This window comes from Macrosteles quadrilineatus, unplaced genomic scaffold (genome assembly GCF_028750875.1).
Source record: "Macrosteles quadrilineatus isolate MER2022 unplaced genomic scaffold, UCM_ALF_1.0 Scaffold_6__1_contigs__length_79288215, whole genome shotgun sequence".
Taxonomy (NCBI): domain Eukaryota; kingdom Metazoa; phylum Arthropoda; class Insecta; order Hemiptera; family Cicadellidae; genus Macrosteles; species Macrosteles quadrilineatus.
Genome location: NW_026542599.1, coordinates 40880180 through 40897384, shown reverse-complemented (window position 1 = coordinate 40897384; position 17205 = coordinate 40880180). Strand labels below are relative to the sequence as shown.

The following is a 17205-nucleotide window of genomic DNA, read 5'->3' as shown; positions in this document are numbered from 1 at the left end:
AGAACTTTTTAGTTTATGCCTTTAATGTCAATTTAATATTTAATTTAGTTGTTGAAAATTTAAACAGTTGATAAAACAATAACAAATATTTGCAGTTGTTGAAGGGGAAATTTTCGATTGTAAACAATGTTACTTTCGATAGACAGCTGTTGAAAATATGATGTTTCGCAGGTTGTAAACACATAACGAAAACAGCTCAACTCATAGTAGTGTAGTGACAAATTCTTGATTACACTTAACATTGTATACACTGAACACAGAAATGTAATTCCCACTTGCCTGGCATAACAAAAGCAGATTACAAAATCTATTTTATGAACAGGTAAGTAAATAAAGATACTAGTAAACGTTGTTAAGATTTGTTCAAGAAAGTGAGAAGGGTTTAAAATTACAACAGATATGATCAATGTTCTGCTACATTTTCCCGGTAAGTAGATTCTCCTCGTTTCCACCACTCCCTTAAATTATACTGAAAGCTATGTAAATCTCAACTTGAGTAAGGCGACTTATTTTGCATTGTTCCAACCACGCTCAGTTTTCTCCTGGTTAATTTACATTCTTTCTTCTACTTTTTGTCTGTGATAAAACGTGTCCTATCTGATGCCTGTGGAAAATGACCTAGATATTAGGGATTGGCTCGTGTTGTATACCTACTTAATATTTTTAGAATAACTATTCTACAGATAAGTTGAATATCTTAAGGAACAGTGTTCTTACATATCGAAATGAAACTAATTGGAAAATAACGTGATCTTAAGCTGTATTGATTTAAGTATTGGAATATTGGATACTTACGTTTTATGCCGACCACACCTAATAATTATAACCTAACCTAACCTTACCATACCTTACCTCACCTAACCTAACGTAAGGGTGGTTAGGTTAGGTTAAGAAGATTTTCTTATTCAAACTAATTTTCTTATTTAACTATTTAAAATTATTTGGAAAACGATTTATCGGTGTGGCTGGTATAATACGTAAGTACTGAAATATTGGTCCGATCAAAATTAGTTTAATTATTGAATACTATTAGATAAAAAAAAAACGCCCAATCTATAATCCCGGACAGATTCTTTTAATCATCAAAAGTAGACAGGAAAAAAGTTATGAACAAAACTTCAGAAGTAAAGATTTCGTAGAAAAAAAACATATTTACATACTTGTTTCAAACAATCCCATGAAACTATGACGATTTAAAAAAGTAAAACTAAAGTTTTCCAATAAAGCAATTTAAATTCATGCACAACATTATGACGTTAATTATTGATTCATAATGAAAACGATAAACTCATGAATTTCAAAACCTTTTTTTCTATAGTACATAGAAACCAAACACGCGCAACCCAAACTATATCTCTATCATTTACCTTAGAAAGCCGATTATCGATATATAAAGAGTAAACAAGTATGGTTCCAAACTAAGTTGCAGTAAAATCCACTCAGTACATGCGATAAATAACTTAACTGTTAATCAAAAACCACACAGCGGAGTGGAAATAAATAAATTGCAGGGTAAAACCGATTCTGGTTGGGACAGTTCTGGAAGGGGGTTGTTGTCGATTCCCCCCTCCTCTCCTCTTGCCACAATCCCTAGCAAAACCTCCATTTGACTACCAACTCCCCTTTCAAATTTCTATGTTATAAAATAGCAAATAATTTGTACTCCCGTTAAATGAATTTAGATATAACACCTGTGTTTCATATCAAAATGTCTTGATTGATATACATTTATTGTTAATGGGTTGCTTGATTTTACTCTATAAAAATGGCATGGCGATTTTTAGTTTGCCAAATATAATTGTTTTTCAAATGTGCAATAGCCAAGTGGGTGAATAGCCAATCCTCAATAAAATTTGCATTAGACACACTTATGTATATTATTATAAAATTCGGTATACAGGGTGATTCTAAATTATTGTTACACTTTTGAAACTCCATAAATGATAAACTATACTACCTATCATCACGGGGTGAGAATCAATTGAAATGAGATTCCAAAGTTTTCTTTAACACCACTTTGGTAAACGTAGTTGCAGGATTTGCCTATACAGACAGGTTTATATTTTAACTACGGTTTGAAATTAATTACGTAATTATAAATCTATGAAACTTGCGGCGTAAAAATAGAAGATGATTTCATAAAAGAATTTGAACATTATTATATAAAAATCTATAAAAATGCTCTATGTGCCCCCTCTGGCTGCACAGCACACGTCAATTCGATTAAATAAGTCGTCCCAAACTAAAAAATAAACACAGACAACTTTTAGCTTTTTAAGGTTCCTTGCAGCTTACAATAATAGTGGACAGCAATAACTGAGCGGTAAATTATAGAACTAAATTAGCTTTTATCGGCATTAGTTAATACCTTTGACAATTCAACGTAGAGTATGAAGTTTTGAGATTCAGAGAAGTAATATTGTGTAATTAATTAAAAATCATAGATAAAATCTAAAATGTCTGTATAGGCTAATTTTGGATCTATGTTTAGCAGAATAATGTCAAACAAAACTGTGAAATATCCTATATCAATTTATTTTCACCCCGTGATGATAGTTTGTATAGTTTTTCATTTTGAGAGTTTCAAAGTTTAATAATTTAGAATCACCGTATTTGAATCGGAAACATATGTGTTCGAAATCATTTCATTAGTAAAGTATTTACTGCGTATCCAACTACGTATAGTGCTCGCATCTATGGAAAAGGAGCTGGTTCGACCAATAAGGAACATCGCCAGACCAACGAATTAAAACTGTGTTGCTGTAGTTCGTTGCACTGGACTCAATTGCATTTTTTCTTGAGGTAAATTTCGCTTGTAAAATTAAGACATCGTCAAAATGTTACAATGCGATAGTTTCGTATGCTTGTCATGAACACAAAATAATTTGTAGGAGCTTATAGGTAGTACGTAAACAATCTAACATAATATTTTTTCTACACCAGTGGCATTTTACAAAGGCTACGTGAAATTATATTAATACACTTTATTCTCTTTATTTTTTTGTAAAGAGAATAAAGTGTCTTGTGTTAAACGAGTGAAATTATTTTAAAGATTTGAACACTTTTTACAATGTGTGTTACTTTACTAATACTATGTGTGTTGCCTGCAAGTTTTCATAATTTTCATTGCTCTAGATTTAAATTATTCGTTCCACGTTAATTAATTAATATGTCGGTTTTTATGTTTCAGAATCTTATGTTAGGTGAACCATAAGGAGGATTTCAATTCACATAATTTGGTAAGCTTACATGTTAGCTATAACATGATACTCTAATTTGTATACTGCTTTCTAAGAAAATTACGATTAACTTTATTCACTAATTATTATTTAATTATTGCTTAGAAGTACTCTTCAATCGCAAGCTAAATATTACCATTCTATTTTTAAAACATTGGTTAAGCTCTTTACAAAAGAAGTAACCTCTAATAATACTCAGAAATAAAGTAGAGGTTAAGTATTTTTCAAAGTTATTAAAAGTTTGCCCATTTTTCAAGATAAGCTCACAGATTGCATTCTTTAACTTGTAATATAACCAAGAGAAAAACTGTCCCTCGAGAACGAAATTGACTTCATTTTTCTGAAAATTATATGAAAAATTATATCGCAGGGTTGATTTGTGGCAAAATGACTTTATATTTTTGTAAGTCATTGTAGGCAACGTTGTTTGTAAACTAAGACTACATAAATGCTTTAATGTACATATGTTCGATTAAAAAACCAAATATTCCTATGTGCATCTCTGTCGAAGTACGCGAAGTTACATGTTACACTGAGCAAGCATACTTTTTACTACACGAAATGCACGTTTCGTATTATCTCTAAATTTTGTAATCCGAACGAATTTTATAAAAATTGTTACGATTAAAATTGGTCATTAAATTTTGTAAACTGCAATATTACAAGACATTAACTGTAAATATTTGTTGTATAAAAATACATTTTAAAATATTTAGCAAATAAAAATTATTTTTTTTTCTTGAAATTGTTTACAATACCTGCATATAGTAATCCTTTGTTGCTGATTTAGGCAACTGAAGCCTGAACTGAGGCCTAGAGATCGTTCAAAACAAGAACCGAAACTAGTTGCCTAAATCAGCAATAAAGGATTACTATATGCAGGTATTGTAAACCATTTTAAGTAAAATACAGTAATCTGGAGGCTAAAAAACTATTTATAAAAATTTATTGTCTTAGTAGAATTTTAGTGTAATATTTTCCAAAATACCTTATAGTATTTTATTTTATAGTTCACTATTCTTTAGAACTATACATACAATACTTACAATGGTAATTTAAAAACCGCTAATGTACTGAAAATATAGTTTGATAAATAATTTCTTAAAACCCAATTATTGTTGAGAGAGACAGTTTCAATACACTTTGTAAATTACTTAACTCATTTTAATATTCATATTACATATTCAAATTAAACCACCCAAATAAATCAATCTGAATTTACTCTTAAGAAAGAACTATTGTGTATTGTAATTTCATCAGTTATTCATGTTATCAAAGAAAATGTGTATCGAAACTTAAATAAACATGGTTAGAATGTTTATGTTTATTCTAAAATGTTTAGTACGGGAAACTAACTTTTTAAAGCGTGTTTATTAAAGTTTCACAATGACTTGCTAGTCGATAAAATATCTGCTTCATAAAAAACGTTTTTCAAGTAAATTCAGTTAATTTGAAGAGCGAAACACTAAGAACAGATGTGGATAAATGGTAATAAATAGCATACCATCCTTTCGTTTATAATGAAACACAATTGACTTACTGAGAAAAATATATTGCCTAAGATAAAGTTTTATTTGCATTTTCTTCTTAAACACTGATACACTCAAGCGATTTATCTGCATGTATAATTATGGAGGATGGAAAATGAAAAGGTGGGCAATCTGCGCTCATCTTCACGGACGATCGGAAACTTTTATTAAACATCGGAATGTGGAAACTTTCCAATATTGACTCCTCGCTGAGATGCAACATTTCCAAGAGTTGATTCTTGCAGACCAAACCAGAGATGGAAAAACACGTTTTCTCTCTTTTACGTGCATAGTAAAATAATAACTATTGGCGAAAATATTTGTAATAACGTGTTAAAGTTTGTAAGACCTTTATGTGTAGACCACTAAGTGTAAGACAATTAATTATACATGGTAAATGAAACTCCAAAAATCTTCAGTGAAAATAAAAACCGTGGATTAAGGAAGGTAAGATATTTGGTATACTCTATCATAGTAAGTAATTGCTGAGTGACCAAACCCAAAAAGAACTCTTAAATATTATGTCAACATTTAAACAATTTAGTAAATTAAAAGTTAAGAGTTTGTGTATATTTTAACACATTTACCAGAGTAGGAGGTTTGATTTATGGGAGATTTTCCGACCGTAAAATGTCCCAAATATGAAAATACACGGGACATTTCCTCCTACCAGATGTCTTTTATAACCTTTGTCAGCGAAATCTGCTGTGGTGGTGCCTACTCACACTTTGTGTTGATTTTTCATACGTTGTTGTACTAAAAACTACTTATTTATTGTAAAACTTATTATTTATATCGTTTGTATATAAATATATATATTTGCTCGTTCTGAACCTTTTTTAATAATTTTATCATTCCGGAACTCTTACGATATTTGGTGCAGTTGGAAAGTGTGAGGACTGCTGTGTAGGGTTCTTAATTTAGTACGTAATATTCACCATTTTAATCCAATCATTTAATTAAAATTATGTGAATGTAAAACAGTGGATGCCAGCGTATACAAACATTCGGTTTGTACTAAAATAGTACATAATTAAATCTGACGTGCTTGTAAAGAAGGAAATACATTCAGGTATTGTGACGCTGGAAAGATAAATAATATATTTAGGTACTAAGGGATTTGTTAACAAATGCTTATAGACCAATCACTAGTTGGCAAAATCTTAGAAAAAAATGTTAGCAATTTAGGAAATTTTCCATGATGGAAAATTGAAGGAGCCCCCATCAATATATGTAACTACGATAGTTATACGGTAGTTATACATCGAGGGAGTCCTTATTTTTTTCATCATTCATCATTCGCATACTAAACTAAGAAGAAGTTACCAAGAACCTAAAATGAGTACATACTCAGTAATGCATTATGCGAGCGAAGACATGGAATGAAACACATGTTTAATGATACATAACACCATAGTGTATACAACTATAGTGATAACATAAAATATATAAACGTTAAAAAGACATAACAATAAGTTGTGGAATTTGAAATAAATATATATTTTAAAGTCTCATTTTTACTGATAAATGGTTGAATGTTGGTAGAACCAGCAACATGTAACCAATAACTTGTGACAGTTCATTTCTCAAATTTACACCAGTCGAATACAAATAAGGTTGTCTATGCGTTTGCATTTCTAGTGTGTATTGATTAGTACTTTAAATTGTCTTACAAACAGTTTAGAATAATAAATAGTATTTTCAAATTATCCACAACAAAAACCCTTAATTGTATTAAATATAATAAACACTAAACAAATAAACACAATAGAAAATAATCAAATGTATAATGTTTGAAGATATGCAATATTATACTATAATTTAAATAAATTAACTCCTTTTGGAATTGTATTGTTACATAAAAATGTCAAAAAATTTAATGACTCTTTACATCTCCCAAAATTATATTCAATTTGTACATACTATCATCTTATCGTTAAGTCAACAATATACCAGTAAAGTAATAAATAACAATATTTAGTAAAAGTATTATTTGAATTACCTACAGCTGATGAAAGGAAATGAAATGAAAATCCTTCTTTATTGAGGGGAACTTAGGAACTCATGGTCCTTTCTTACAGTTAACCTCTACCCTACTACTACTATGAAACATTAGTAGTCAAATAACACAACGATTTGCAAACGATTACTCCTATTTATATCCATCCAATAATAAATCATCTTATGTCCTGAATTTAAAATTGGTACAAAATGGTTAGGAGGTTAGGGATTGTTCTGTAAGATGAATCCCCTGGAAATCATTTGAATAAAAATTCTCGGATATAGCATATTTATAGTACATTATTGAAGGTTAATGTAGATAAGAGATGTTTTAGTTCACGTAAATATTACAGTTTTTGACGAAACTAATGAATTTTTTGTCAGTTTGGCTTTACAAAGGACTTATGACTTATTACTCATGAGTTTTTAATATTTAATTAAGTAGTCAAAAATGTAAGTGCCATAACAGTTATTTTTTTTGTATTTCTAAATACAAAAGAAAAAGGCTTACAAACAAACTCCAAGCCAGTGTTTGTATTTTAAATAAAAAGCTTAATTCTGAAGGAGCCTGTTTTACAGATGAAGGGAGATATTTTATGGCAGCATAAGGAGGTGAAAGGCATTTCCAGCTAGCGGCCGTTTTATTGTGAGCTATGGGGAAGGATTTATCAATTCCAGACGGCTACGGCCACTACTCTCGCAGCAGTGTAGGCTATATACTCCCAGAGAAATAATATTATAGCGAGATGATTTTGTTAAATAATAAAACAGAAATGTAATAAAATATGTTGACGTGTATTGAAATATAAATAAATAAAGAGAGTGAAAAAGGAGATTTACCATAGTATGTTTTCATGTTTAGTTCATGTTGGTGACACTGAGCGCTAGTGTCGACGAAATTATATTTCTATTATTTTAAGGCAAATCTTTTAATTCACACTTTACTTTTTGGTTGCATAACCAGGGTACTAGCTATTGTTCAGGATCGTATGGTTTTATTTGGCCAAACAAGATAACAAACTGTAATAACAAGAAACAAATTGTAAACAAAATGAAGTTACAAGGAGTACGGAACAAACATTAAACTAACTTCAGCTGGTCCTTAAGGATGATAAATCTACAAGGAAACAGCTGTAATCTTTTGTATTACGTAATGAAGTCCCATTTGGTTAAGAAGGTGGCAAACAACAACTGTGTTCCGCATTCAATACATATACGTGGAAAGTCAATAAAACATAGAAGCTTTGGTAAAAAATACCAAAACGAAAAAAAAATCAAGAAATAAATTTTTTCATTTTTTTGAATGGGTAGCCTCCGGATTATCAAGATACAATTAAAGTGGATTAAATACCTATAATATTGACAATCCAATCGGTTGTGAAACAACTAGTTTCGGCTCTTAATGGAGCCTTCTTCAGATTTCCCAAGGACATTGTCACTTCTTCCGAAGGTCGTCAAAGTTCACAATATTTACAAAACATAAAAAACATTTAAAACACGTAACACGCATGGCTAGGCCTAGCTTTAACGATGTGACCGGCGGGAGTTTACGTCTAGACCGCCGGGCACTATGGTCGGTGCGTCTTATCAGTACTGTAACAGGTTGTTTGTGGGTTTCATTCTTCTCCCTCTCCCTTTCCATTATTTCTATTGTAGTGTTGTAAATGAAATTAGATGCGAATGAAAGCTTGTCGTTTAGCACGTTTTGTTTGTCCGATTTGATGCCTTATAAATTTCGAATTCTTCTAGCGTGTTGATCTGAAACTTGTTATTATTAAAATGTAGAACAGTCATGTTATCGTTGATGTTGGAATAGCTATGGTTGTTTGTGATTAAATGCTCTGCAAAAGTTGATGATTTAGTGGACGTGGTTTTCTTGGGGATGTGTTCTTTAAAACGTTTTGCAAAAGAGCGTGTCTGGCCTATGTAATAATTATCACAATTGCTGCAATTGATTTGGTAAACACCTGTCTTATCGTAGTTTGATGTAGATATGAGAGGACGTTCCTTTAACTTAGAGCCAAGTTTGTTAACTTTAAGAAGTGACAATGTCCTTGGGAAAACCTGAAGAAGGCTCCATTGTGAGCAGAAACTAGTTGTTTTACAACCGATTGGATCATCAACATTACAGGTATTTAAACCACTTTAAAGAAATTTTAAAATAAAAACCTCAATCCATACATTGTCTGTGTTTGTTTCAGAATGTCTAACGTGTGGCGATGTAGAGCCTTTAACGAGTTGCCCGTGTAACCTGGGATGGACCAAACAATACCATTGCTGGTCTGGTACATGGTTTTTGTCCGATCTGTGTCTGGTGAGTACCTTTGATAACACTACCAAATAGATTTAAAGAGTTTTGTTTTAAAGCATTTATCATTAACTGAAATTGAAGTATTTGTGTCCAGCCAATGGGAAGTAGTAACCTGTATTTCTATTGTTACCTTTGTGTTTGGAAACGTACAAACAGATCTAACACGTAAATATAGCTCCGTTATCTTAGAGAAATGAATCTGAAATTGATTATCTATCTTTCTATGTATATACTAGCTTTTGATTTGCTCATCCTATAAGGCCAAATTGAATTCCTTGTTATGGTTTTAAAATTTAATAATTTAACTTCTTTTTCGTTAAGATTTAAAATTTAAAATTATAATGGTAGATTTTACGAAATACTAAGTTTAAAAGCACACAAGTTGGGTTATTTATTGTCACTTTGGATACTTGGAATTACTAACTCGTTCCTAATCTTCATCTAATAAAAATACTGTCATAGGAAATTTTGAATGTGAATTAAATGTGGAATTCGATGATGTCTTTTGTTTTTATTTTGACCAAAACATAATTATTCTGTAATTTATGATAGCCAACTATATACTGTATGATGGGACCTGTAGGTTTATGAGACTGTTTAAATAGTCTTAAAGGTACTTAAAATGTACTAAAGGTACTAAAAGGCACCAAAAAGGTACTTAAGTTTAAAACACGTATTTTCATCATACAGGCATTAACTGGCTACTGACATGTTTCCTTAAACCTTCATTACAGAACGCCGTGTTGATAAGTTGGACTGAGTTCTTTTCAACATTGTTTCGTACATGTATGACCCAATTTTAATTTTTTTTGTGACTGCGGCCCTTTATCTTTACACAGGTTCTATTATTCTTTAGCGAAATATTTATTTTGTTTTCGTACAAACCACGCTGAAACACTCTATAGATTCATCTAGTTGAGCTCCAAAGAGACTTATTCAGCTCAAAGGGGACGGCGGCAGTCGAAACTCGCATGTCGAAGCACCATTTACTTTACCGCTTCGGTTCCTAACTGGATGTCTCGAGGCCGTTCAAGTATAACCAGATATATTGTTCTTCCAAATAATATAAAATACTACCTTCCAATCGACTTGATACCCTACCTTTGTCGTATTTCAATAAGTGTTATATTCTGAAGATTTGTTAAGCGATTGCCTTAAAAGGTTATTTATTTATTTCTATATTTTAAAACGATGTTAGGAAATTTTCTATTACCAATTCAAAATTATCTATTGTAATTATCTATTGTAAATCTATCGTAATCTACTGTCTATCCTCCTTTTCTCTATGGTATAAGTTAAATATTAATCGGAGGCATCTGGAAGCGAACTCACGACATCACTGACTTCCTTTAAAATCCACCACGCTATTTTATGAGTCACTGAATTATGTAAATATGGTGTAAATTAACGTTAATATCTTTTGTTTGGAACTATGGAATAAACTAGCAGGCGAAGCTAAATCAAATCATAAAAATCAATAGAAAAAACTGAGGTAAGATCAATTAAATAGATAAAACAGTTATAATTAAAATTTGTTAAAATTGGTGGAAGGGGTTTGTATTTTTTTATTTATTTTATTTATTAAAATACATCACATAACACCTGAGGAGTGCTTCTGCAATCAGGCAGGTAAACTGTCAAAATATACATTGTGTACTAGTATATGGAATAAAAGAAGTATGTGTATGGATAAGATGAGTTTCTATGTCATAACATCACAATTTCAATAGATATCCTACCTTTGAAAATGTAAAGAAGTTCTCCGCAGTTTTAAATGCAAAACATGTGTCTGTGTATTACACAGTGCATGGCAAGTAAATGATCTTTAAACATACTTGAGAAAAATTTGCCATGCATATATGAAAATATATGCATGGCAAGTTTCCGATAAAAGTTCTAGTTTTGAAAAGGCTAGTTCAATGAGAAAATACATTTGAAAAACAATAGTGTTGAATTACTAGTTGAAAATTAGTAATTACAAAATTATAAATCTATCTTTAAAAAATCGAATGATAATTCCAAAGGACAAAACGAATGATAAAGTACGCAAAATTACATCTTAGTCTCTTTAAGTATGTTACTACAACTTGTATACTTTTATGCCTCTTTTCAACTTTGATAGTTATCAAGAGTTTTTTGAATAGTTATTTGTGAAACTTAATAGCTCTTATGCATCAAGCCAATTGTGAAATATTTCGTATTTGAAGATGTTGGATGTCAAAAGCAAAGACGTACAGATTCCTACTTGAGGCTGATTCGTGGTCGGTATTTCAACTATCAATCAAAATATATCTGACAAAACGTCTCCCTCCCATGCAAATGTCAATCGGTTATTTTATCAGAAATGCAAACTTCTAGTGTGCTATTGGTATTTTACAGCATGCTATGGTCATTCCTGATGAAATTGTAAACGCACCTATAAATACCGAAAATATAAAATAAAATAGTCTAATGTTTAGATCTCTAACAATTCTTTTTTTTATAATCAACTTATCAATAGTATTATATTTAATCTTCGAAATATAGTATTCTGACAACATAGTTCAATGTTTTCTTTTTTGAGTGTACAAACACTATGCTCAATTATTCCAAGGGGGTGAGGCCTTTTCCGAACATTCATTGACATACGATCTTGGGAGGAAGCCATAAACAAAGACATACAATAAAAGTAGCATTGGGAAAAATCTAAATGATTTTAGCTTGTAAATTGTATCCCTTGGTCTGTAAATACATTTTTCTTATATTTATCAAAGATTTCCTTGAAAGCTACTAACATGTAGTAATTTTCTTCGAATTCATCAAAATTATTGTCTGTTTCATCTAAAGTGATTGCAACTATTTAGCTATGAATGTCTGTGAATTAACTGTACAATTGTTCTAACTTTTCATTTCTGATTTCAATTTCTACAAATTTACCTGTATTTATGTCAAAATTGTTCACAAAGGTCTTCATTTTTTAGACAGAGCTTTTGATTGAAGCTCTCTTGTTTTGTAGAAGCCTGAGTTCTGCCATGATTGTTTGTTAAGGTTAAAATAAAAATTAAAATATTCCTTCGGTTTTGATCAAACTCTTCAAAAGGATAATAAACTTATTTTATTTGTTGGAAATATATGGATGAAAGAAATGTCAGTGTTTTAATGAAAGCAATTATAAGAAAAATATATTTAATGAGAAAATACATGTGAAGCCAAATCAAAATCATCTGACAAAACACTGACTACGAGAATTTCATCCAATTAAATTGAAGCTACAGTTAAGTTTTTATAAATTTCACACTACACAATATGTTTTACTATTGATAGGCATTTTTATTACGGTTGTCAAATACTGTCGAAGAAAATGAGACTGTAAATTTTATATGCCACTAGTGATTTTTGTGCTCACGTGCTGCGGTTTCGAAATAGCAAAGATCACACATCCTTATTTGCCTTATTTCCAAAAATATTAAAGAAGAGAAACAAAGAATCTTCCTTTTATGTACCCAAATATGACAGCAATTGTTGTGTAAAAAATCACTCGTACACGCATTAGACGTTTACGACTCTGGGAACTTTCAGAGGTTTTCATAACCACACAACCCATTTTCGCAGGCTAGTCAGCTTATGTTTTATGGGGTAAGTTTTCGACGCTATGGCATGGAACTAAACAGGCTCCCGTTGTGGTATGTCTTTGTCTTTGTTTACACAACTTTATATTTATTGCTTTAATACTTCTCACTAGGAAAGAAGAGGACTTTGTTCCGATGCTGGCCAATTAAGTTGTAACCTCAAAAGTACATATGATTCGATAATTTTCATGACTACATTTATATGCAGCATACCTTGTGACAAATCAGCAACAAATAGGTCTAACAAAATTCATCTACTGAACTAGAGTTGGTCAAATCAAAATAAAAATCCATTGAACTTTTTATACTATCTTCAATATTTTCAACGTTTTTTTGTACTTGTTATGAATATTTTTATGCAATATAAAATGTTTATTGAAAATAGGCGTTGGTGGGTGTAGAAAATATAGTACTGGATAGATAGTTTCCTAAGGCATCGGGTTCGAATATCACCAATAACCATTGGCGAAATAGTGTTTTGGAAATGTTTAACACTTGTGGTCCAGCAATAAAATAAAACTACATGTTAAATCTCCAATATTTTTTATATTGGTGTAATTTCTTCACTAAAACATGCTGAAACTATGAACTTATTAACATTTTAAAACATTAAGTACAACTACAGTTATCAATTCCACACACCCCGTAAGGGTAAGCTGTTAAAATCCCATGTAGAAACAAGTGAACCGTGCAAGGAGGTTTTATAACAAGTATGACAGCGGATGTAGTGTCAAAATCTAAGTGAGGAAGTTTAATTGGATTTAGCATTGTTCCAGGGAGTGTCACTTGAGTTGTAAATCTCCAGCCAGAGTTATCATCAAACGCCACTCCTCTCTCTACTCTCCTCCCAACCTCCCTTAACCCCTCCAGATCCCTTACAATTATCACTGCTTACTGATTAGCCCGGTCTTTGTCACTGTGCTCACTAAATGCATTATGATAAACTGTAACATAATTTCAAGCAGGGTAACATTTAAAGAAGTATTTTACTTAGTTGTTTTTGTGAATGCAATTTTTGTTTAGTTTTAAGAAAAGCTAAGATTTTAAATTGTAATCCAGACATATTTGAGGAAAACGCATCCTATAATACGTATATGCCGAACAAAGTTTAGTGGAAGATACGGAAAATAATAACATTACCGTATTAAATTAAATCAGTAAGGCATTATACGAACGAGCCCAATGAAGGTAACAAAAATTAAATAAAACCTTTCTCACTAAACAACTTTAACTGATTTTACTTGTCTCTTTGAAACGCTAATATCCCTTCCATGAAGATGGTCTAGCCAAACAATCATAAATGAGTTTTTCTACACAATGAACAGAAATGATGATCAAGATCATCTATTCATAAAAAAATGGTGTTGTTATCAATTCCCTACCAGTTAAAACAATTCCTTATTCGTAACAGGTAATGCTAACGGCCCTTGGACAAATAATTCAAAACTTAAGTTTTTTAAATTGGAAAAATGTATTCGAACAACAACTATTAATACAACTGCTGGAAATGCATGGGGCTTTCTTGATTTAAAATCTGTTTCCATCTTCTAGCAAAACAATTAACCCTAGAACTTATCAATAACAATTTGTTAACAACTATATTCTTATAGGTAGCTTCCCAAGTGAGGTCGGGATCTTAACACCCCAAAATTTACGTAGGATTTGTCTTCTACCAATCGTAATAGCCAATTTAAGCAATAATTTCTTTAATAAAATAATGTAGCCATTACAAAAAAATGCCTTGGAAACAAAAGTTATTTTTAGACCTATGCTCCAAAATTATCAACTTCAACTTACTTTCTCGGTACAATTGGTATGAATCCTTTGATTAATATTGTTTTCAATAATCTATTGTTGAGAAAGAAAACTGTGAGAAGATATTTAACTTAGCAGGATTATGTAGAAGGAAAGCTAGCGTGTGCTAGACAGAAAGAGAGAGTAATGAAGGGGTGAGAAGGGTCGAAAGGGGGGGGGGGGGTAAAAAAACTGTTATGGGAAAGGGGCAATTAGTGGTATCGCAACAAGTGTCAGCGTTTTATTTCGCTGCTACAGCAAAAACATTGGCGATTACCCCCGCCCGTGTAATCTAAACAAATATTTTACAATCTGATTACCAAAGTGTGCGGCTCAAATTACAACAATAATTATGCGACTGTGGGGGTTTTGTAAGCGTAATAGCTGTAATACGTATCAGACCATTATATATTTTGGTAAGATATAGTGCTGTAAGTAGTAGTAATGCATACAACATCATTGCATTGTAATTAATAGTCTAAGATGTTGAAAAATGTTCTATGAGGTGTGAAAGAGGGTCCTGTTTTATATATAGGCCCTGTATATACTTCATTTGAAGAATAAATAACATTTCATTTTTCAGTCTTGCAAAACTCTTACTAGGGCTTATCACAACGTATCGTGATTTATGCAAATACACTCATTAATTATTAATATTTATTTATTTCAATGAACAAATTTCTTTATATATTTGTATTTTTAATAATGATGTTTGTAAATATTCTTTGTAATACATAAAATAAAACCTAATCAAAGTAAACCTGAAAATACCGAAACGTGGCATTTTAATCTTCTGTGTTTTTTGTAAAAGATTATTAATACTCTGTTTTGACTACTCACTTCTTAATATTTGTTTGTGATCAAATACAATTAATTATCCAACATAAGCAAAATATAGAACAGTTCTACCAACAAAACAAAACATAACTTTTAAGTATTTTTGTTTCAGTTACAGATTCTAAAATCCATTTTGTACATACATAACAAATCTAAAATATTCAAATATTTATCACCTAGTTATCATAATACAATGACTTATAGAACTTATAACAAGGAAAGCCATCTCATCATCAACCTGAGTAAATTATAATACTGTATCGGAAGTATGGAAGTGATTCAATTTAAGGTTATGTTTATCTTGAGAGTTGACTCAATCCTAGTTCACAGAATGACGTCACTAAGTGCCGGAAAGTCAATTTCAAAAGGATTACAAAAGCTTTTCTGCTCAGCTGATTAAGCGTTCGTCGTTCAAGTTATTGTCTTTTTTGATTTAACGCGCTTTGTAGAGATAAGTTAATCGTGCAAGTTGGTTTTGTGTATTCTGTTTTATACTGTATTCTTTTTGCAATGTGGACCCTCTTGTTTTATATGGTTTTAAATTGTTTACAGTCTCATTTTTTATCTCTAAATACAGAAAGTAAAGATTAAAATCTGAGAAGTGTGCATAATTTAATTTTTTTTTATATAGACAGTAGCACACTTTTAATTTTGTGAGTGGGAGCTTATTGAAGGATATTTTTGTAACTATAGTGGAATCAAAAACCCTAAAATGATCCTTAACTATTTATGCAACCTTTACAAACAGTTAGTATGACAATTGAAAATATAATCTGAGATGCAAAAAAACATATGCATTCGCAACTAATAATGTTCTTATAACTAAAAGTGTTAGTGTTTTAGCTTGTCAATAAAAGTCTAAAGATAATAATGTAATAATTTATTTTAAAAATGTTTTTGGTTTTAATTAGTAATGAGACAGGAAAATTTTAGTATAGATTTCTGATGAATAAATTTCATTAGTTATTTTTCACTCACTACCATAATGAAGATGTTGTGCTAATGAATAGGTTGCATTCTAACACATTAAGTGGTCAACCTACTTAAAAATAGTTAAGGTGTTATGTAGGGATCAACGAGCCACAAATACAATTAAGACAGTTTTTGGCCTTAACTACTTCGAAAACGTAACAAATTTAACAAACTAACGTGTGAAACATGATAAACGCTATTCATCATCGATATTTTTATATATCGATGCTACTCATACGTTTATGCAAAGCAATTTAATTGATACATTATTAAATTGGAAAACATAATCAACACAATATTATATAATAATTTGATTTACTAAAAATGAAATACAAATATTTTTCATTTAGAAACATTATTCCAGATTATATGCGAGGGACAGTAGCAATTTAGCAGAGATAATTTTAAGTGGAAGGGGGACAATTGTGGATTGATCTAATTAATTGATAAAGCAACAGGCTCCCCAGCTGTTGTGAGACCGACGTTCTTGTTACTGTAAATTCCTGTAAGGATTTAATTTGATTGTATGTAATTTACTTACTGAATTAGAATCCAGTAGTTATCGATGTAAACTCAATTTAAATAGTATTGATAACTATACTGATTTGTTACAGTAGGAAACATTTAATTCAGTTATAATCGTTGAACTAATTATTGTTGCTAATATATTGCGTTAAGTTGGTAGGTTGGTAGCCCTTGTTGTACAGATCAATCTCGACATAGTTTTTTTTTTTTTTTTTTTTTTTTTTTTTTTTTTTTTTTTAAGTGGAGAGCGGAAATAGAGGAGGCCGTTAGAAAATGTAAGTAGATCTATTATAAAAAGTTGTAATTATAATTATCCGAGCACATCCATTGTAAAATATCATTTATATCAACCAGAAGTATTAAATTTTAAACAGAAGACAACACAGATT

At 30.8% G+C, this 17205-nt stretch overlaps 1 protein-coding gene across 1 annotated transcript in view; it reads left to right on the top strand.

The window, feature by feature from the left end:
* Positions 1 to 3215: 3215 nt before the first annotated feature.
* The window catches only part of LOC128996996 (lachesin-like), a 36589-nt gene continuing 22599 nt past the window's right edge, over positions 3216 to 17205 (top strand). Inside the window, exons 1-2 of the mRNA XM_054422567.1 lie at positions 3216 to 3239; positions 8971 to 9083. Of these exons, the coding sequence (XP_054278542.1) occupies positions 9026 to 9083 (58 nt within the window). The 5' untranslated portion in view covers positions 3216 to 3239; positions 8971 to 9025. The remainder of the gene's footprint in view (positions 3240 to 8970; positions 9084 to 17205) is intronic.